The sequence below is a fragment of the Hermetia illucens genome, chromosome 2 (assembly GCF_905115235.1).
Source record: "Hermetia illucens chromosome 2, iHerIll2.2.curated.20191125, whole genome shotgun sequence".
In the NCBI taxonomy this organism is placed as follows: domain Eukaryota; kingdom Metazoa; phylum Arthropoda; class Insecta; order Diptera; family Stratiomyidae; genus Hermetia; species Hermetia illucens.
This window is the reverse complement of record NC_051850.1, coordinates 186,518,179-186,540,221: the sequence shown is the minus strand read 5'-3', so window position 1 is coordinate 186,540,221 and position 22,043 is coordinate 186,518,179. Positions and strand designations below refer to the sequence as shown.

At 42.4% G+C, this 22,043-nt stretch overlaps 3 protein-coding genes across 4 annotated transcripts in view; 2 read left to right on the top strand and 1 right to left on the bottom strand.

Annotated features, from left to right (window-relative positions):
* Window positions 1–22,043, top strand: part of LOC119647411 (ecdysone-induced protein 74EF) — a 717,970-nt gene that overhangs the window by 263,466 nt on the left and 432,461 nt on the right. For both annotated transcript variants that reach the window (XM_038048293.1, XM_038048292.1), the window contains exons 3-5: window positions 10,739–11,563; window positions 17,654–17,833; window positions 17,899–18,295. In XM_038048293.1, coding sequence (XP_037904221.1) covers window positions 11,486–11,563; window positions 17,654–17,833; window positions 17,899–18,295 — 655 coding nt within the window. In that variant the 5' untranslated portion in view covers window positions 10,739–11,485. The remainder of the gene's footprint in view (window positions 1–10,738; window positions 11,564–17,653; window positions 17,834–17,898; window positions 18,296–22,043) is intronic.
* On the bottom strand, window positions 2,277–3,289 carry LOC119647412 (U7 snRNA-associated Sm-like protein LSm11). Its single transcript, XM_038048294.1, has 2 exons — window positions 2,828–3,289; window positions 2,277–2,752 (listed from the first exon to the last, which is right to left on the bottom strand). The coding sequence occupies exons 1-2, from the start codon at window positions 3,135–3,137 to the stop codon at window positions 2,310–2,312; spliced, it is 753 nt and encodes a 250-aa protein (XP_037904222.1). The 5' UTR covers window positions 3,138–3,289; the 3' UTR covers window positions 2,277–2,309.
* LOC119648623 (protein GVQW3-like) lies at window positions 4,701–5,012 on the top strand. The gene has a single exon (XM_038050393.1). The coding sequence runs from the start codon at window positions 4,701–4,703 to the stop codon at window positions 5,010–5,012; it is 312 nt and encodes a 103-aa protein (XP_037906321.1).

Genomic DNA, 22,043 nt, shown 5'->3' with positions numbered 1-22,043 from the left:
GATTTAGTGGGACATTTCGGGGAGAGCAACGTAGAAGCCCGTAAGGTGTAGAGGCTATGATGCTTGTAAATCGGTTGGTTCCAAACACTTCTCCAGAAATCTGCTGTCTGTCAAATTGACTTTGGTTTCCCCGACCTGAGTTAGGGAGGTTTTTATAAAATCCTTTCTGGTTTTGGAAAAATAATGTGTGGTCTGTTCCTGGCGATTAACAAGCATCACCTGCAGATGGGATTGGAATATACCGCAAGTTTCTACTTCAATACCTCGAGGATTTCCTTGATTGGCTATCATTGCAGAGCCAGTAGTTTCCTATGATGTTCACAAAACGTCTATGCATTTTTAGTGATGGATTTCCAAGATGTGCTTCCGTGACCTTTTGAGTCGGAAAAAACAGAACAGTAAAGTTCTCCTGCGCATATCTCTGTTATTCGTTCTAAGATGTTGATTGCTGAGATGAATAGCCGTGGCAACTGCAACGTATATTCGGCCATGAACCTCTGCCCCAATAATCCTGCTAGCCAAATAATCATCTAAAATTCTGTCAACGGGAGCGATGATGTTATTAGTGACTAAAGCGAACCTTACATAGCTTCAGAGGCTCTGGGAGAGTTTATGCACATTCTATAAATACAGCTTGAATTGCGGTCAAAGGCTCATTATAAATTGGGTCAGCGTCCCTAGTTACTAAGTTTCTCCTGACTACTGGGTTCACGGAGTGCCTTACAGGTGGAGTATTAGAGTTGTTGCTTATTCCGATTAATACACGATTCCACACTTAGCTCAAATGGAACTTCATTGTACATTTGTTGCCTAGTATGAAAGGACAACTTTGTTATTTTTCTCTATAGCTGGGTACTGGTTACAACTCCTGTTTTGGAGCATCATTTAGTTCCGGGTGTGGATAATAAATTGGTGAAGTTGATTCGTCCAAACATAGTTTTTCTGGATGTTGTTGAGCGACCCTCAATCGAGTTGGCTTGTAGCCAAGATATATTCCCAGGAGTAGTGGGGAAACAGCCAGAACTGCAACAAAGCCTCAATGTGACAATGCCTCCAAAGAGAGAGAGAGAGAGAGAGAGAAAGCAGATATTTTGAGGAGAGCCTCTGAAATACAATCTAAAATCACAGAAATACATCTGATAGGCACGTCGATTTCTTCACCCCGGATTAGGGTTTTTTTTTTAAAGAAAGGTTTACTCCCCCGGAGAGGAAGAATAGATAGAGGAAGACGAGCACCAAAAGAAACGTTTTACTCAACCACGGCTACTTCTTTACAAAATTAGCTTTCAACTTTCGTAGCTGATCGGATAGGTCATGTCATTATCTGGAATATATGAAACCTAATTGGTCGCATTCGCCCTGCGGACACAATACAATTTTTATCCAATCCTGGAAACAAGGATCAAAATGGACTTCCGGGAGGCTTTTAGAGAGCGGTTAGATCACTTTAATCGTCTTAAGTTCTGTCGACTGAGCAAAACGTTCGCGCTTCCCAGTATAGGTCTTCTTGGAGCACAATAGTTCTTTAAGGACACGGTGCGACTTTCCCTTAATAGAATAGGTCTTCTTCGAGAAATTTTGATCTTTGTTCTTGGGGGAAGTCTCTAGATTCACAGTAGTTTGCGGGCAGTTATCACTTGCAGACTAAGAACCTTAGTTTCGCTGGTATTTATCTTTAGCCCGATTCTGTTTGCCTCCTTTTTCAAATCCAAATCGATGAGCGTAGTCAGGGGTTTGAAGAAAGATAACATAGGCATTGGAGGCCGACAACAAGGAGAAATAATATCAGTGACAAGATGCAACTCTGGCGGACTCCATTTTGGACTCCTCCTTCCTCCGAAACTTCACTTCAATGAAGCACGTGGGATTTTGTTCCATCATACGTCGCTCTGATAATGCCTATTAGTTTCTCCGGAATGCCCCTCTTGCGTAGAGCACTCCAGATACCGTCCCTGTTCACGCTATCGAAAGTTTTCTCGAAATTGATGAAGACCAGGTGAAATGGAGGTCTGAACTGAGCAAACTACTCCAATGATCTGAAAGGTGCTGTTGTAGACAGTGCAAGGGGACCCTAAGCGGAAACCAGCCTGCCCCCTGTCGGTTAAACTTTCGAAATTGTTCTTGAATGCGTTCCAGGATAATTAATATAATTATCTTTCCGAAATTATCTTTCGAGAAAATCAATTTCCAACTGTGCTATCTAAGAAAACTGTGCAAAAACAGTTTTAAATCAATCAAAGGAGCAGTTGCCTCTTAAAAAATGCATTTATTCTTGGATTTCGGTATAAAAATAATTTGCGTCAATTCACTCATCCTTTCTGACCATCATCAGGCGTGATCAATACAATTTGCTCCCCTCGAATCATCAACTGTTTGATCCTCCTCGAGCATTCCACATATTTCCTGTGCACACTTTTAACTTCCGTTTTAGGCAACCGAATTCCTAATTTCCTAAGTCGATGGGAGCAATCCTTAGCTTCGCCAGTACAAACTGGGGTCTCACTGTACTTGTACTTCCTCCGCTTCCAAACCTCGCAAGCATCTTCCAATACAATGTTCCAGTTCTTGTCGAAGATCTTCAAAATTCCAGTGGTAATGCCTCGGACACCCTTTTCCTTGCGAGTGTACACCTTAACTCGCTGCCCCTTTTCCACGTAGGTCCAAAAGGCCGCCATCGGGCCCTCGATGTCTTCCATTTTAATGAACAACGACCGAGAATGCTTTGGCTTTGCGCCTTTGGTTGGGATCGGAGCTAGGGAGAAGAAAATCGAAATCAACGAAAGATTATTAGCAAAGCTCACAACGAAAGCTGAGTTCAGACACCTACCTTGATGTGCTAAAAATCTGCGTCCAGGGATGTTGAGATACTTGCTGTCTTCTGCCGTGGTGGGTTTGGGTTGAGGCTTCGGTGGTGGCGCTGTCTTGCTGCCAACGGCGAATACTCCCAGTCTCTTGAGGGCCGCGTCGAATTGCGCCAAATTGTCGTAGATTTTGAAATCCTTTTGACGAGCCGAGGACGAAGGCGCGTAGAGCGCTTCAAACGGGTCGAGCCTGCCGCCGATTGCATCCTGAAGAGGACTTCGAGACTGCTGTGGTGGCAGATCTTCCGTGGGCTTTGATTCTTGTTTATCGCTCATTTCTGTGTAGTCACCAACCACTTTTCACTTTCAGACAACTCCCACGACTGTTTAGAAGCATTTTCTTACTCATTTCACTAAATTTGTCTTTGAAAATTCACTGAATGAACTTAATTAATTGTTTACGTACCCGCAAAGCACCGGACACATTTCATTCCGGTTCCACTTGTCAAACTAGTCAGCTGATGTACATAAATGTTGCTGGAGCATCGGGTTTGAGTTTATGATTTTTAGAACAGAGGTGTATATCTATGGTTTTTCGAAATAATGTCATTTATTCGAAGAATCGCTAAGCATGGCTCCCACGAATTAATTAAGTTCAATTTGGAGTTGTTAAGATTGAGTAGTAAAAGCACTAAGAAATTTAGAATGAGATATCAGGAAGTATTTTGATCCGTCGTTAAATAAGGAGAATGGCCTGAATTTTTACTAGACGGATTTTGTTCTAGTCAAAATTAATTCGCATTTCGTGTTTTTGAATTCATATGAGAAAGCAGGCCAGAGGTGAGGCAGCGTCTGACGAGTTGTGTTTGTTCTGGTCATAGATTATGAGGGTGTATACCAAAATTATCTACGCCGGAGGGATATTTCTTAAAAACTAACAGCTTTATCAGAGCTGCGCGAAATTTCGGACATATGAATATAACCAATGTTTTTTGCTCGAAAGGCATGATCAGAACGTATCACAATAGAAAAAGATCCTGTTCATGGACCAGGAACTTTGTCGAGTTGGATCGAGAGGTCACAAAAGGCAACTCATTATTGACTTGGTTGGTAGTCGTAGGACAGACATCCAGGAGAGAGACAACTTATCAAACTCTCTTTCCTCAGTACCCAAAGAAAAAAGACAGCTAGAAGCCGAAGGACTTTGTTTAGTTGCTACATCGATCATTGCAAGGCTTCTAGCATACTACCCTGGCGGTGGTAGTGCGTTGCAAGATGATCTAACCCCCGCATCCCTGTCACGTCTGAGGCTAAAGCAGAAGTGGAGGCAGATGGATCTAGGGAACGTCCAACTGGCAAAGAGTTGGCGAGTCCCTTGCATGCAGCTATTTTTAAGGCAAATTGTGATGCTCTGTTAGTCGACAAGAAGGGTGCTCTCCCGTGTTCCATCATAATAATATCGAGTGGATAATTTTACCTACAAACCATCTTGTGTTTCTTGTTCACTCCTTTGTGGGCATTTACACAGTCATTTTTTCTACAGCCGTGCAGCAGCATGAAGACGAACACAAACAGCCATTATGTACCGAGATTCAAACCCGGAGTATCAAGATCGAGAGACTGACGTCCAACCAACTCAAACATTGCGTCGATGACTTATTGCTCGGAAAGAAAAAGAAGAAATTTGGCGTCTCGAGAAGTTGGTTTTATTTACCTTAATACTGTCACCCTCACGGGTTACTTAAATGCCCTGGGGTCTGGGTCAGTCTAATTCAAAATAGGTAGAAAAGTTAGACTTGTGTGTGCTTGGCGATTTTCCATTATTACAAAAAATGGAGCAAAGCATTTTCATCAAATTTTGTGTAAAAAAATGGAATCAAGTGCTCTGAAATACTTAAGATGTTGACAGTGGCATACAGTGGGTCTGCTCTAAGTACAAAAGATGTTTACAAATGGTACAAGCTTTTCCAAAATGGCCGAGAAGATGTCAGTGACGAACTTCGCTCTGGACACCCCAGCACATCAACAATAGATGTTAACGTCGAAGCTGCGAAGAAAATTGTTTTAAAAAATCGTCAAATTACCATAAGAGAAGTTGCTGAGGATGCTGGCATATCAGTCCTTAAAGTTATGCGCCGTTTGCGAGAAACAACACGGAAAAAAACGTCCGGAATTGTAGAAAAACAATTCATGACTTTTGCATCACAATAATGAACCTGCTCATTCATCGTTGCTTGTGAGAGATTTTTTGACTAAAAACAACACGACAATCACATCTTAGCCACCATATTCACCGGATTTGGCACCCTGCGACTTTTTCCTGTTCCCAGAACCGAAGATACCTATGAAAGGAAGATTGTGGTATTTCGGAAATAATTTGCACTGCGTTAAGTTTTGGGTAAAAAATGCTAAAAAATGGGGGATATCCATGTCTAGGTTTTGTCTCCGGAGGTAGGTATCAGTGGGCATGCTGAAGAGTCTAATTAGCACTGTGGTGCGCCGTTTTGATGCAACAGGCTCATAAGGCCATGACTGCTGTGCTCATAAAGTCATGACCTAAGCCGGCTCAGATCTTGAGAGCCACTCACGAAAGAAAGCAGCTCCCTCACCTTGCAACTAGAGATCTTCCCCAGGTCCTCAAAAGATGGTTTGCCTAGTGTCATTAGCTTGGCTCTAGTTTGAACTGGGGAATTGCAAAGGGTTTCTTTCACTTCTCTGCAGCTTCGGCAATGTGAATTATAGGGTATACTGAGTCTGGCGCCATAGTTTCCTTTAGGACAGTGCCCCATGCCCACCGCCATAGTCTAGCATGCATTTGCATGCGTGTGGAACAAGAGCTCTTACGATCGGGTGTTGTTACAGACGGGTCAAATCCTCCTTGAACTTCCACAGATGGTGAGCCTTCACTATCTGAGGTTCACGGCTGCTAAACAGGGCGAATAGCTTAACGGTCACTAGCGGACGCTAACTGGTCAGTCCGTCATCCCACTAATTCTCATCTATGTTCCTATGACCGGGAACCCAGAGAAGGATCACTATCAACGTGCTGCCCAGACTCTTCTGCGCGTTCCTGCGCTGCTTCATCAGCCTGGAACATGTCGTGCCTGATTACAAGGCCTTAATGGTTCCTTGGATGTTGGTCAGAATGGCTATGTTACGCTTGGGGTTCGGATCCTGCCCCAGCCATCGATGGGCTTCCAGCATTGCAAGTACTTCCGCTTGGAATACACAGGCAAATTCTGGGAGACCTACAACTCGGCTACGTTGTGTATAACCTAGAAAATTCCTGCACTGACCCAACAGATCATCTTTGACATATCAGTGAAAAATATTGAGTCATAACCTTGCAAGATGTCGCCGGTATTCCACTCTGCCCTGGTTGGGAAGTGTACAGTAAAGTTCCTCGTCAAGTTCGGCTTGCGTGCGGGATAGCTCATAGGAAAATCCCAGAGTTCCCGAGTTATTTCATCTAGGATGTTACTATGGCCTAGGGTTTCGCTGCCCAACATCTGGACTTACATAGTCTGACAGCGCTGCACGCTACAGCCTATTTAATGTGGAGGTCTAGGAGGAGAGGGTACCGGAATACATTAAGAGAGTTTTCGAGTAGCAATACAGAGCCCCGATAGCACCTGGAGATGTGGTCCTTTGAATCCTTTGTTTTATTGTATGTTTTGCTCAGCGCCTGCCTTTACACAATAGAACCATGCATTAGGCTGAGACGAAATACGGCTGTGTACACCCAGAAAATCGTCCTTCGCCGGAGGCCCCATTTCTTTACAAAGGTCCTCTTGCAAGCATAGAAGCTTATACAGGCGTTTTTAACCCTCAGTTCTATACTCAATCTCCAATTTAACTTAGGATCCAGGATTACACCCGGTACTTTACATTCGAGAAAAGAGCCAATCTCTGTTCATTTAGCCGCGGGAGATGGAATTCGGGTACTCTTGTCTTGGTGATGAATCAGCTCCGTTTTGGTTAGATTTATGCCGAGCCTGCATCGTGAGGCCCACAGGCATACCTTGTCTAATGCTCCTTCCACGATTTCATCCAAAATGGAGAGAAACATTCCTGACTTCAATATCACCAACGTAGTAGATTCTTCGACCCCTTCCGTTCATCGATCCGCTTCCGCAATTCCGCAATCAGCTAAATCTTATGACGCCCTTTCTGGACGTGGTTGACAATCTGTGTAGCACCCGAGAAAAAAGCATTTTGATGGCGATCCAATGCTTCTCGATATTCTCAGGCGAGTTATTCAGTGTATCTGCCATCGATCGACAGTTGGGTCATACAAGCGGTCGATGTTGAAATTAGGGGGTCGCAGCTCCCTGTAAGAAGTGGCGGACGCAACACGCAAGCAAACGTAAGCGACCACCAGATGGTGATCCCTTACGAGACCGATGTTAGATCCTTTCTTATTACGCACATCCAGAAGAAAACTCCTAAATCTACTGCTGATTTAGATTACTCATCATTATCACAATGTCACCTTTGGAAAGACTCTCTGACTGTGTTTAATCGTTCGTAGAAAGCATCCTTTTCCACTATATCGGAAGGCTCCGTTGATGCGTATCATTGTACAATTGTGATGCTTCTTAACCTGGACCGGAATCCTGCAGTTAGAAGTCTGTCAGAAACCGGTCACCAGGTCACGAGAACGTCAGAAGCATCCCCGATACCAGATTCGTGTCTGCTAACACTTGGCTTTCCAGAGTACAAAAGCACATTGCCGCAAGAAGAAGAGGGATACTCTCCAGAGGCCCACCACCTTACTTGGCTTTGGCCCAGAATGTCCCGCTTACATCGTTGGAATTCCTGCTAAAGTTGGACAAAGTGAGCATTGAGGACCCTCGCTACCATTGTCGAGGAGAGGGCGCACATTCCAGTAACCAATTATAGTCCGTTTTCGATAGTCAAAAGTCATACCCGTGAGCCCAGGCCCTATTGAATGATTTTTGAAGTGATCAAAGAATTGCTCAGCGATCTTAATGCAGCTTGACTACCGCTACAAATTCAAACTATTCCTAAAAAAATATTGGGAAAATCCTCACATCGACATACGAAGATCTAAACCGGGATTGCAGGTCCCGAGGCAGTAAACACACTGTCGTAAATATAGCCAGACAGTCATAGGTATTATAGTAGAACGCTCTATGTCAGAGAATTGCTCGTATCAAACTATAATTTATCACACTTTTGGACCATATAAGCTTGAGTCTTTAACGGGACTCAAACTATTTCCACTAGTTGATGTCAGAAGGGACCTAGATGATTACACTAATAGCAAGAGAGGCTTTCGAGGAGGTTTATGCGCGTGAAAGGAGGGGAAAATACTATGGTGGAGCCCAGATTTGGCGATGGAAAGGAGAACCGTAGGAACACTCCTCAAGCGAAACCTGAAAACCAAATTAACTGAAGACAGAAATTGATAAAAAGAAGTACAGGAAGCTTGAAGGAAAATCATAAAATTAGCCAAGAAGTAACCGTTTCTGAGACATAAGGTGTGACAGACAGTCAGACAGACTAATAGGCAGTGTGGAGCCATAGATGAAAAAAAAGCTTGCACGAAACCGAGAAAGATATCAGGCTGGTCTGCAAAAGCTTTGGATGAGCAGACCTTCATAGAGGTGTGGTTAGACCAACTTGATGAAACAGGCACTTCTACGGAAAGAGCTATCCATGTGGCCCAATGCATAGCCAAAGCATATGACGAGGTGTTCATTCCCTAGTAGAAGACCAAACTACTGGTGGAATGTGAACTGGCCGCTACCACTTTTGTCTTGCTTCTGTCCAATATGGGTAGAATGTCGTCCATGACTATCAACCAGAACATCGGAGACATGGTGCCTCCCTGGAGCGTATTTTTTCTCACAGCTCAGCCAAGTGACTACCTCACAGATCAGACTAGATTATCCTGATTCATACCAAGGATATTATCGAATGCTCCCCGCCCCCCTCCAGGATACTCCTCCAATCCTATACTGGTTAAGGCTTCCTTGATGTCGTTGGTACTTACGTTGTTGTATGCTCCCTCTATGTCCAGGAAGGCAGCTAGAATATAATGATTGTACTGTAGTGACCACTGAGCTGTGCTTATTAATATAATTCGTGAAGAGCAGTTTCTGTGGATTTGTCTTTAAGGTAGAAGTGCTGAGACTTGGAGAAGCACATTCCCCCCATAATCGCCCTTAAGTGGATGTTCAGGACGCGCTCGGGGATTTTCAATATGAAAAAGGTGAGGCTAGTTCGTCTTTCGCGGACTCATGACTGCACCTGCCCGTTTTCGATATAAAAGCTTCGCACGCGCGTCTTCAAAACGCACAGACACGGCCATGAATCCGCGAAAGACCAATAAGCCTTACCTTTTTCATGTTGAAAATCCCCAAGCGCGTCCTGAACATCCACTTAAGGGCGCTTATGGGGGAACGTTGAAGACCCTCGGCACAACCCTTTCTTTTTGCTTCTGTAGCATGACTGGTATTATGGTATGCCATTTGGACCCGGAGATTTATATGCAGAGAAGTTGTTTATAGCCAGACTGATTTTATTTTCCGTGATAACCGATTTGATAGGCACACACGACTGGCGCTGCATACCCTTCAAGCAAGGATCTGACTGACAATTCTCCTTGCTAAGTGTCTCTGAACCAGCAACTCCAGAATTTCACCAGAAGATTCCATTCAGGAGTTTTCCGACTTTTTTAAAAAAAAAGATGGGTTCGTGAGTTCCTTGGACAACATCTTACTGAGTCTCCCAGATTCATAAGTTCATAGAAAATAACTCTTATCTCTTCTTGGTCGAAAGTAGTAAGAGCTTCAGTAAAATCCAAACGATGAAAACATCTGAAATAGCTGTGTTACTGACTTCTTTTAGATTTTTTATTTTGTCCATTCTGAGAAACTCGGTCGGTTATTGAAGCTCCTGATCGTTTTGCGACTTACCTCTCGGAAAACCTAGGATTTGAAGCAATTCCCCATGTTGTTCTTCCCACGTATCACGGATATTAAGTACACATTCAAGGTCTGAGCGTTCAGAGGCTGAGTCGCCCCCCAATATACAAGTTCAAGTTCAAATTCGAATGTGGAACTGGAATCTTGAAACCCTTGAACATCTGAAAAGGGGTAAATAATCGTTGGTACAGCTGAACCTTAAATATAAGCGTAATTTCGCGGTGTTTCGAGTGAATAAATTATTTAAAATAATTAAGACTTGCTTTTTTTCGATTCGCCAGTGATATTTATTAACCTTGCAAATATCGATATTTCGTGAACCACTTGTTCCCTTTATCAGACTAACACGGACTTGTTAGCACTGATGAAGGGAACAAGTGGAAACAGCTCAAAAAATTAGCATGTGGCAACTCCTATATCATCATCATCATCATCATTTCGTCATCATCCTACGCTAAGTGACATTTCATTATGTGTATCGTAAAAGTTGCCTAAATTTCCACAGATGAGTCACATAGAGGGCTATATGGTGGAAATTGGTATGCTTTAATTATCTGCCTGAGCATCGAAGCCAGTAGGAAATGATCGTCGATTGAAATGAGGGCTTGATACGCTAGATGGTGATTAAGGAGCCTTTCGATTTCACCCGGTTCAAACCTATGACCGAGCAAAAAGGTGAATTCAATTCAGACGATCCGGCCCCTCTACTGAGTGGGACAAAGGTTAGAAGGGGGAAAAACATCACATTTTGGGGGTGGTATCACATTTTGATTACTGATTTTGTATAAGCTGCGTTGGCTATACTAAATCCAACTCTACATTTATGAACAAATTAGCACGGCTTTGGTCTGATGTCTTATGTAAACGGGAATACCCTATTAAAGGGTTACTCGCTGAATTATCTGAATTACTAATTAATAGAATTAATATACATTGAAGTTAATTTATATCTTGACTAATCCTGCCTTATATTCTCTTTTTTAGATTCTACAAGACTTCCAGCAACTAAGGCTTCACAAATGTGTTCAACAATAATCAAAAACAATAAGGATTTAACCCTAACTCGTAGTAAATATGAATTAAAGCGAAACTACAATCAAAAAACACAAATCTAAATATCGAATTGTGTTGAAAATTTCGAATGCCAAACAATCTTTTAATAAAAATGATCAATATCTATCAATGTACCTTTTCGAAACATATACGTCCTGTAATGATATACCATAGCAAAAATAATTTATTGCTGATTAAGTGATACTGAGAAAGAAAAGATAGAATTCAAGTGAAACCTTCTGAAAGGACGAAATCAACACTTAATCAAGAGAAAGTTAACAAGGATTATCACCAAGAGATTGAGCAAATGTCAATAACAACCACGTAAAGTGCCTTTAATCGCGATATCAATCAACTCAGCGATACAGCGAACAAGTCTGAAGTATCACAAGCCTTTTGATAATCCTCAGATTTTTTTGAACGGGATAGACGAAAAGACTGAAAAGATAAGATTTTGTAGCCAATTGATTTTAAGAATCTTGTCTACTTGTTTTACACAACGTGATAATCTACATATATAGAGAAAGTAGCTTTTTGGAGGCTCCGATTATTTCGATAACCTCGTTTTAAGTGGACTCAGCAGTAAATTGCTGGTCAACCATTTTCACGCAATTTGAACAGATTCTCGATAAACTGGCATTGGCCACGACCATTCGTAGTGGCTCTGCCATTACGGCAATGCCATTTATCGACGATGCATTATTGTGGTGCCCGGAAAACGACGGACGAATGGTTGATATATCGACTTGCTTACAGGTGAGTGAAAATTACTTAAATATTAAAATAATATTCCGATACCAGATGAATTTCTTTGGTGTTGCTGAATGCTCCAGACACCCCGATTTTGAGCCAAGGTTCACCAAATCGAAATCCCTAAAAGCTATCTGGCGTCCTGACTTACGTCATCGCTCTAACACATCGTTCAATAAGTCCCGGGACTAGCGTAGAAATGGTGCTAATAATGCCATTTATATACCAAGGTTCAGAAGTACCAACCTTCAGATAAGATGTGTCAAAATTTGATGTAATTCGAAACATAACCAAGAAAGCTATAGTAGTTAAACTGACGCTACCTTTGCAATCGTGAAAAAATGGACCAAAATAAGTTTCGTGTGTTGATAAAACATTGTTTTCTAATGGGGAAAAAACACTGTTCAAGCTCAGCAATGGCTTGAAAAACGTTATCCGGACTCTACTCCGTCGAAAACAACCATTTGTCGGTGGTATGTTGACTTGAAACGCTGTCGTGTTGATACAAATGATGCGGAACGTTCGGGTCGGTCAAATGAGGGAGTAACTCCCGAAAACACCAAGCAAGTATTGAAAATCGTGATGGGTGACCGCAAAATGAAAGTGCGCGAGATAGCTAAGATGGTAAACATATCAATTGGTAGTGCATTTACTATTTTGAACCAAAAATTGGCAATGAAAAAGGCTTTTTCCAAATGGCTGCCGCGTTTGCTCGCAATGGAACAAAAGCAACAACGTATCAATGATTCGGAGAGCTGTTTGGCACTGTTTACTCGCAATAAACAGGATTTTTTGCATCGATATGTGACAGTGCACGAAACATGCATTCACCATTTCACTCCGGAGTCAAGTCGGCAGTCAGCTGAATGGCGTACGACCGGTGAAAGCCGCCCGAAGCGTGCAAAAACACAACAGTCAGCCGGCAAAGTGATGGCGTCCGTATTCTGGGATGCGAATGGTATAATTTTCATTGCTCTACCTCGAAAAAGGAAAAACCATCAATAGCGACTACTACATGGTGTTATCGGATCGTTTGAAGGCCAAAATAGCGAAAAAACGCCCACACATGAAGAAGAAGAAAGTCATCTTTCATCAAGACAACGCACCGTGCAACAAGTCAATCAAAACGATGACAAAATTCAACGAATTAGGCTTCCAACTGCTCCGTACTCGCCGGATCTGGCCCCCAGCGACTGCTGGCTCTTTGCGGATCTCAAAAAGATGCTCCAGGGAAAAAGATTCGGCTCAAATGAGGAGGTGATCGCTGCTAGTGAGGCTCATTTTGAGTCAAAAGACAAATCGTTCTACAAACATGGCAGTGAAAAGTTAGAGAAGCGTTGGAATGATTGTATAACCCTTGAAGGAGATTATGTTGATGAATAATAATGAATTTTGCCGATAAAATGTTGTTTTCATAGTTAGTCCCGGGACTTATTGAACGATGTGTTATCTTAGGCAAGATCTGCCTCGCCTCCTTTTTCTACCATGGGTATTGCCCTTATAGACTTTCCGGGATGGATCATTCTCATCTATAACGATTAGGTGACCCGCCCCCGCAACCTGTTGAGCCGGATTTTATCCACAACCGGACGGTCATGGTATCGCTCATAGATTTGGTCGTTATGTTGCCTACGGAATCGTCCATCCTCTGCTGAATGATTCCTATCTAAAGTTGCTTCTTACAATTGTTTGGGTTCCCCGATTGTCTCCCACAACTGAGTAGAAAACGGCGTACCTGGTCAATTAAGTCCTTACATTTCTCTATGCTATTTAGGGAGTCCCCTTTATGATGGACTTGGAGGTGGTTATTCGTATATTCGTTTAATTGTCCCGCTCATTGTACTGCAACACGTTCAATACGGTCTCGTCTTCCATTTTCAGAGTTCTCAAGTTTTCATGTTGAACCTACTTATTTTCGGCCTTAGACCTCAGGAGTACTCTTCTTATCGTATAAGGTGTATAAGACTCTTTTATACCTTAATAGTTTTTCTCTCTCCTCCTCTACCAGATCGGGATCCATTCTCAGGATTTGTCTTTCAAATATGATGTTCTCCCCAGTCTTGCTCTAAAGCGACCCTCATGCTTGTCAACTATTTATTCCATATGACCTCCGAGTTATGAAACACAAATCAACGAATTGAACTCACAAGGAGCACTCGAGGAAGCAACTAGACCGAAAGATAATCTTTCCGTCTAAATTGACCCGGAAATATAGGTTCTCAGAGCGCTCTCTAGGTTCCCATGGTACCAGATAACCTCTGTTGAGACTCCATGACAAGAGTCACTTAAGTACTCTTTCATTGCTTCAATAGCTTTATAAACCTTCAAAAACCTTTCGTTGATATGTCGCGCTTTGTTATCCTTCATGGCCTTGGACACCTTTTGAGCGTCCTCCTCCTTCCCCCGAGTGTAAGCGGCTAGGTACTGTCTTGTTCATTATCAGGGACGTACACTTTCTCCAAAAATGACTGCGCTTACTGACTCGCAATTTGGTGGTCGCATAAAAACTATGAAATCTTTGCATACAAACAGTGAATGGCATATTTAATTTGGGATTTAAGAGGATGTATAAGGGCGTGTGGCCTATCAAATGAAAGAAAGGGGAATACAAGGTGAAACCCAGAAAATCCAAATTGGAAAGGGCTCATATTAAGAGGATACCCAACTGAAAACTCAACAAACGAAAGACAAAAAAATTTTACGATGTAGAATCTGAACCTCAAGATACATTCTATATCGCTATTTACTGAAAACTTTGGTGGAAACCCTATAATTATCAGCGAAATTGTTGTTTTTAATTTTAACATCGGTTGCAGAATAAAATAGTAAGGATTTAAGAAGGACAAAGCTAGAGTAAGACAGGGCACATTCTAAGAAAAATCCCAAAAAGATTGCGGTGATGCTTCTATGTGAATCCATTCTTCAAAATATCCTCCCTCCTGAGGTCAGGAAGCTGCTGACGCTGCTGGTGCAATGGGTACTTTGCCGACCGCGACACGCGAAGCTATCCTCAATATAACTCCCATTCATTCTTAGGTCAAACGCAAAGCGGCCAAGGCTTGATGGCGCGTGGAAAGTGACCAATCATACGGTCATGCGTTCATGTAGTAAATCCTTGGCAAACATCAGATGGCTCTATTTTCCGTCGATTATGGTTTGTAGACTCGTTTTTAGAAAGACATCATTGTCATCAACGGCGCAACAACTGGTATCCGTTCCAGGCCTATCTAAATAAGGAACCCCAGATATCCCAGTTTTGCGCCGAGATCCACCAATTCGATATTCCTAAAAGCTGTCTGTCGTCTTGGCCTACGCCGTAGTTCCATCTCAAGCAGGGTCTGCCTCGTCTTCTTTTTCTACCATAGATATTGCCCTTATAGACGGTCGTAGTATCACACATAGATTTCGTCGTTATGTAGGCTAGCCCATCCTCATGTAGGGGGCCAAAAATTCTTCGGAGGATTCTTCTCTCGAACGCGGCCAAGAACTCGCAATGTAATTGACAACCCCTCTCATAATTACCAAAAAGAAAGAATAGTCGATAAATGGCTGCGGGTCTTCTGGGATTACAGACTTAATAATCATCGAGCCGTCGGTGATGTTCATGAGTCATGGAAGACGGATAGGGCACAGATGTGTTCTTGGCAAATTCGACTATGGAACTGGCTCGACCTCTCGAAAAATCACGACCATATACCAGGCCATTTTTTTAGTAGCAGAAGAATATTTAAGGCAAAAATGACGGGGTCGTACCATTTAAATCACACCATTCACAGAATGGTCACGACACTATTCAATGCGGAGAGAAGGAATAAAGAAATGAACTACATCCTGAAAACTGGCGAGAAAAAGGGATACAACAGGAACCTCATCCAAAATCGGATCAAAAAGGAACTACACCAGGCCTCAAGACAGCAACTTTCAACACCCCTCCAGGAGGTGAACACAGAACCTAGACAACCTGTTCGGGTCGGACGCAGAACATCAAAAGGCGACTACCTAAAGATGGACTCCTAGTCACCTCGTCCAGCAGACGATACCTACTTAGGACCCGGTTACATTCAGTCAAGGACAAAAAAGAGTGTACTGAAAAAGCGAAATTTAGAAGATTTCCTGCCCAGACTACGACAAGATTTTCGTAGGGCAGACAAAACGGCTAGTCCACACCAGCGTGTTAGGACACATAAAGGAGGCTGAATCCACTAAAAATAAGAATAACCCACACATAAACTCCGCGCTTGCTAGACATACCATATAATAAAGCAGGGACACCATTTCTCGTTGGACACCACCAATATTTTGAAGGAAGTGAACGACGTTAGGATACTAGACTACTACGAGAGTCTCCACATCTTGAAAAAACTTGGCCGACTGAACGAAATATTCCTGATATGAGTGCCAGGGAACTAAAATATCGCGGGTAATGACGAAGCTGACAGACTTCTGGTATTTGGCCATGCACTGTCAAATCTACTCTGAAGAGTGAAATTGTAAGGATTCACGAAGCTGAATGGAAAAATTTGAACTTCCGCAGGCAGACTAAAATCTTTGTGAAAGAACCCGGAACCGCTAGAACGGAATTTTTGTTGTCCCATAAGAAGTGGGACATAAAAACTCTAGTAGGTATTTTAACGGGACACTGCTCCTCAAACCATTGATAATAATCGTTGGTGCAACAGTCCATATTGGATCAGGGCCTTGAAGTGTGTTAGAGCACTTCATTCAAGACCGTAACGATACACTACAGTATACTGTAGGAGGTAATGTGGTGAGCATTACGCTCGCCCGAGATTATTAGCCTGATTTGATCCAGGTACTCATTCACAGCTGAGTCGACTGGTATCCGACGTCAAATCCCGATACAAATTCCACTGCCACTAGTGAGATTTGAACCGCAACTTTCCGTACGATAGCCTAGTGCTCTAATCACTGAGCTATCCGGATACGGCCAACCATTGCATAGGAAAATTTGGAGCGATGGTCTCGGCTATATGCAGCTAATGTGTGGAAGAGACCACCCTACACTTCATTTATAGCTGCCAGTCCTCCTCAGACTCCAAATGAAGATATCTTGATAAGATTTTCTTCAGTCTGCATATTCTCTGTTTCTGGAAAATGTCCTCAGATTCGCGAAAGCCATATGTGGCAGACCATTGAATAGGCAATCTCTGCATACAGTACAATGGGCCTAACAAAAGACCTGAGTGTTTGGGGCTGCAGCTTCCTCCGCTAAACTAAACATGTTATGATAAGTTTGGTGCAAATTAGATGAATTTGGTGAAACCTAAGTTTGCTGGTAATAATATTATTTACACCAAACTTTCTAATATTTGTTTAGGTTTCTTAGAAAAGCATCATTCAACGTCCACGACTAAAGCCTATAAGATAAAAAATGGTGACTACGTTATAGGATATGTATGAAGGCCTTAAGAAACGCCCGGGAGTTATAATTGCCTTATACTGGGTCATCCTAATGAGTACTTTACTGGGCAACCTATACCAGACTCCAGCCATTCTGTGGAGAGACTCTCGACACTAGTTTTTCATTCAAAGTATTATCTTCAATCATCCTAACCAGATGTTACAAGACATCCTTCATGAGGAAACATATTCATTTCCATTTGTTAAATCACATTTGTATATCCTCATCATCTAGTCCTACCAGATGTTGTGGCATGAACAAAGTCAGGTCAACTATTCTTAAGTTCTTCAAGAGTCAACTTGTTCCCATTTTGAAACCAAAGAATGGACAGGCCAGTGTGTTGAACCTTTTATTTTAAGAAGATCCGCAATCCAATGCTCTCAAGCATTCGAGGAAGACCAGCGTAATTCTTTCCTTTTCTATGGTGTTCACATCATACCATGTTCTTCTGCAGCATATTATCCTGGGGACGTCTATAAGTGTTGACCACATACTGTTCGCTTCCATCACCTGGAGCTCTGGTTAGGTCCTAAAGTCTATACTCATGCAGTTCCAGGAGTCGTGCAGGCATCACCAGTGTCTTTGAAGGTGTTAGGGCTTTAATCACTCTATTCTTTTCAAAAATCTAGTTGTCATTTCAACCTATCTAATTGTCTAACTTTACTATATTTTAGGATGCTGTCACTGCCGGTGCGAGCACAAACCAGAACCAAGATGTAGCAGGTGGGTCATGTGAGCTAAACCCACTTGATCCACTGTGCAACGATGCCTCGGATGACATATTTCGGCAACTGACTGAAAACTCATTTGAATTAGATAGTTTTTTATCAGATTTCACTGCAACTGAAGTGAAGGTAAGTAACCTGAATTCCCATTTCCATCCCCAATAATGAACCCTGACTTCCATCTCACATTTTAGCAAGAAGAAAACAACAACAGCCTAAACAATTCACAACCGTCAATAAATTCAAATAATCAGAATTTTCTTGCCGCACAACAACAATTGCATCACCAACAGAATGCCAATAGTAATCTCCTTATGCCAAGTATATCGAATACGAACACTGCCAATGGAAGCAATAGTTTACAGCAAACAAGTGCCGAAAGTGTCCTTTCCGCTCTGGCAGCATCCGTATCGGTTGGTTCGCCAATGTCTCAGCATCATCATCAGAATCATCAGTCGAGACAATTCGCGACGACAAGTCGATATTCCATTGCCAATCCATTACTTGCTGAAAAGTTACTATCACCAAATATCAATGATCTGGAAAATCTGAGTATTGGAAGTAGAACGGGACGACCGCCGGATATAAAAGGTAAGTGGCTTTAAGGATCTAATGTGTTAAGTTATAGTGGGGCTGAAATTGAAATTACAATTATAATATCAACGATGGTGTTCTTTGTGATCGACGTATCAACGAACGTCTCGTCTCGCTCTCTATGGTTCTGAGTGTTAGCCAACTATAAAAGACAATGGACGGCGTCTTGCGGTGATGGAGACGAAGATGTTGCGTTGGACGAGTGGCGTGGCACTTTTTGACCACATCTGAAACGAGAATATCCGTGATCGATATGGGGTTGCACCGATCGTGGAAAAAATGCGAAAGAGAATTCTTCGATGCTATGGTCACTAACGAGAATTCACTTGCCAAGATTGGTCTGAACATCAAAGTCGATGGTAAACGACCAAAAGGCAGGCCGAAACAACGGTGGATGGGGATTTAAAATCCTCGAGATTTCATCCAGATCAGGTCAAATGGCGAAACCGATCACGACCAGCCGACCCCGCTTGTGAACGAGACTGAAAGAGCGAGGCTGAAGGAAAAGAAGAAAAACGATGGTGTATGAATGAATTGCTGGTTACTGATGCAATCATTGATTCCCTGCAACATCGTCCTCTTCGGTGTCTTCTGAAGCTACAATGAACTTGGAACCATAGAGGGTGACTGGATGAAGGGGGGTTTAGTAGGTTTTAGATATAAGGGGTTCACGTGCTGATTTCAAGGAACACAATAAAGAATAAGGTGGTTATTTGCTTTTTTTTTAAATTTTTCCTAGCTATTTGTAGATTTATTAAAGCCCAGATTTGAATGCCCGCATCACCAAAACCTGTGTTTAAAATTTCGGTATGCGAAACCAATTGTACAAAGCCTTGCCTTGAGGGAGATCATAGCTCTAAATCTTTGAATCTTTCAACTTGCTAAGGCACACAGATTCCTTTAACACATCGACAAATTGGAAATATCCTCCATCCGTGAATGAGTGTGAAAGAACCGTGAAGGAAAAACACAACCAAACAAAAAAAAAGCCCACGTTGAAGTTTAAAAGGGGGTCAATTACGGTATGGGAGTGTCTGACAAGATTAAAGGAAGAATGACAGCGGACTCGTATAATAAAATTCTATGAGATTATTTGTTTGCCATCATACAGATTTAAGGGTTAATGCTCTAGACATTGTTTTTCAACATGACAATGATCCAAGAACACAGAAAAATCAACTGGCTTCAGGCGTCCGGAATAAAAATGGTAGACTGGTTTCCCCAATCTGCGGACTTAAATCTCAACGAACCCCTTAGGATTGCTTTAAAACGGTTGGTCGAAGGTATGTCAGGGATACTAATCGAATTGTGACCAAAAGTCCTGGATGCAAGGAATGTATTTTTGTTTGGGGATTGAGGAGTCCTAAGTTCGCATCCACTTCATGTCTGACTGGACTAAATTCGGTCACGCTGCTGCCAGGGCAGAGGTGAAGCAGCATCTGATGAGTTGCTCCTCTCCTGATACGAAACCGTAGCTGTCTTCGTTCCTTTTTTATGAAGGAATGCATTGTCGTAGGAAACTTGTGAAAACTTAGTTTCCAGTATGTTTGGGAGAATTCAGGCTGCACTAGATGCAAAACAAACCCATGTAAAATATTAACTTTCATTTATCTGCATGGTCTAAACTAAAGTGTAAAGTCTCAAAATTGATTAAGTTGGAGTATTACAGTATTAGTGACTGAATAGAGAATTTCGTAAAACTGCGGGAAAGTAGCACCTGAAGAGTACACCAATGGTGTTTGACCAAACCGGCAATCGAGATATTTTTTACTCAAATTGGTTAAATAATATTGTTTGGTTTTTAATAAAAAGTGCGTTCGTCGAAGGATTGAAAAAATTTATGGCGTCCGTGACTAAGAAAATATTGTTGTGAACTCAAAAATATCTCAATCAGATGTCAAGAACCTGATCTTTTAGTTTGTGTTTAGGCATGTAAAGGAGTCCTGAGTTCGCCATACATTTGATGGTGAAGCGAGCCAATTGGAAAAAAACTTTCTTTATCCCCCCGGACCCCTCGCTCAGGGTTAGAACCTACATTTTTACAAAAAGATATTACGGTTTCGTTCAGGACAGAGGCAACTCATCAGATGCTATCCCGCCTCTACCCTGGGAGCAGCTTGACCGAAGTGGTTACAGAAAAGCAAACATTATTTTCCGAAAAAAAAACTTTCTCATTTTCTAGGTATAAAATATATTCTAGATTTGATGATCGGCTGATGAAGCTCACCATTATATCAGCTGATCGCATTATTCACTTCTTCCCTGCGTACGCACCACAGCCAGGTCGATCTGATGCCGAGAAAGATGCCTTCTGGCAACTTCTCGCTGAAAAGACCTGTCACGTGCCTGCTAACGACTATATCATCATTGCCGGCGACTTTAATGGTCATGTGAATGAAAAGGCAGACAGTAATAGGTGCCATGGGAGAAAGGGGTTCGGAGCGCGCAATGAGGGTGGTGAGCTTATAATCGATTTTGCGGACACCCATGACCTTGCACTTATGAATACATGGTTCATCAAATGATTGTCTCATCTTTCTACGTTTTATAGTGGGAACAGTAAAACGCAAATCGACTATATTCTCATAAGACGCCTATATTTTATCACTGTCACTGGTTACAAAGCCGTTCCCTATGAGATCATCGCACTTCAGCATCGGCCATTGATTGCCGTCCTGCAAATTAAACCACCGATAAAACAGCGTGAGGAACGCACTGGTCCACGGCGCATTAAATGGTGGCAATTTCGTGAAAACAAAGAAGACATGATCTCAGTCACACGATTACCGACCATTACGAATGGGAAAGAATCGTGGAACCAATTGAAAGACACCATCCACAAAGCGGCCTCTGCAACCCTCGGGGTACATCAACCAAGATACTTGGCATTGGAATGATGATGTTGAAATGAAGGTCCGTGAAAATAAATGCCTCTACCACAAATTTCTCGACGATAAAACGCATGCTAATTGGCAAATTTATAAGAATGCCAACCGGGAAGCAAAGAAAGCAGTAGCTGTCACCAGAGCGAACCATTACAAAAATCTGTATGATAAACTGGACGCTCGGGAGGGCGAGAGAGATCTGTATCGACTTGCAAAAAAAGCCGTAATGAACGCACACAGGATATCGAACAATTGTGTTACGTTCATGATAAGGACGGGACTTTGCTTACCAACGAGCCGCAACGGGGAGATGGCCAGAATACTTCGAGCAGATTTCAACTGAAGAATTTGCTCATCCTCCACTTCCACAATCATTGCTGACATTTGGAGCAGTTCCACCAGTCAGCGCAACTGAAGTCGAGGAGGCAATAAAACAAATGAAATCGGGGAAAGCAACAGGACTTGACGACATCGCATCTGAGCTCTGGAAAGCGAAAAGCTGGGACCCAACACTGTGGCTCAGTGAATTCTTTAACCGGGTTATTTAGGAGGGAAGGACACCATCTGACTGGCAAGAAAGTTCCACTGTTCCTATATGGGAAAAGAAAGGTAGTCCAGCAGAATGTTCACATTACCGTCCGATTCGGTTACTTTCCCATACCATGAACATTTTTGAACGCATTCTTGACAACCGTATTCACGAAATCATTGAAATAATCACAAATCAAGCCGGATTTGTCAAAAACTGCGAAACTACTGACGCAATACACACTGCACGATTACTCATGGAGAAACACCGTGAGGAGCATCGCCCTCTTTACATTGCATTTCTGGATTTAGAGAAAGCGTTTGACCGTGTG

Bases quoted from the DNA above. Each gene is read 5' to 3' on its own strand.
- LOC119647412 (XM_038048294.1), bottom strand. From the start codon at position 3,137: ATGAGCGATAAACAAGAATCAAAGCCCACGGAAGATCTGCCACCACAG. The intron at 2,753-2,827 runs GTAGGTGTCTGA...TCTTCTCCCTAG, and splicing joins CAGATTTTTAGCACATCAAG to CTCCGATCCCAACCAAAGGC.
- LOC119648623 (XM_038050393.1), top strand. From the start codon at position 4,701: ATGTTGACAGTGGCATACAGTGGGTCTGCTCTAAGTACAAAAGATGTT.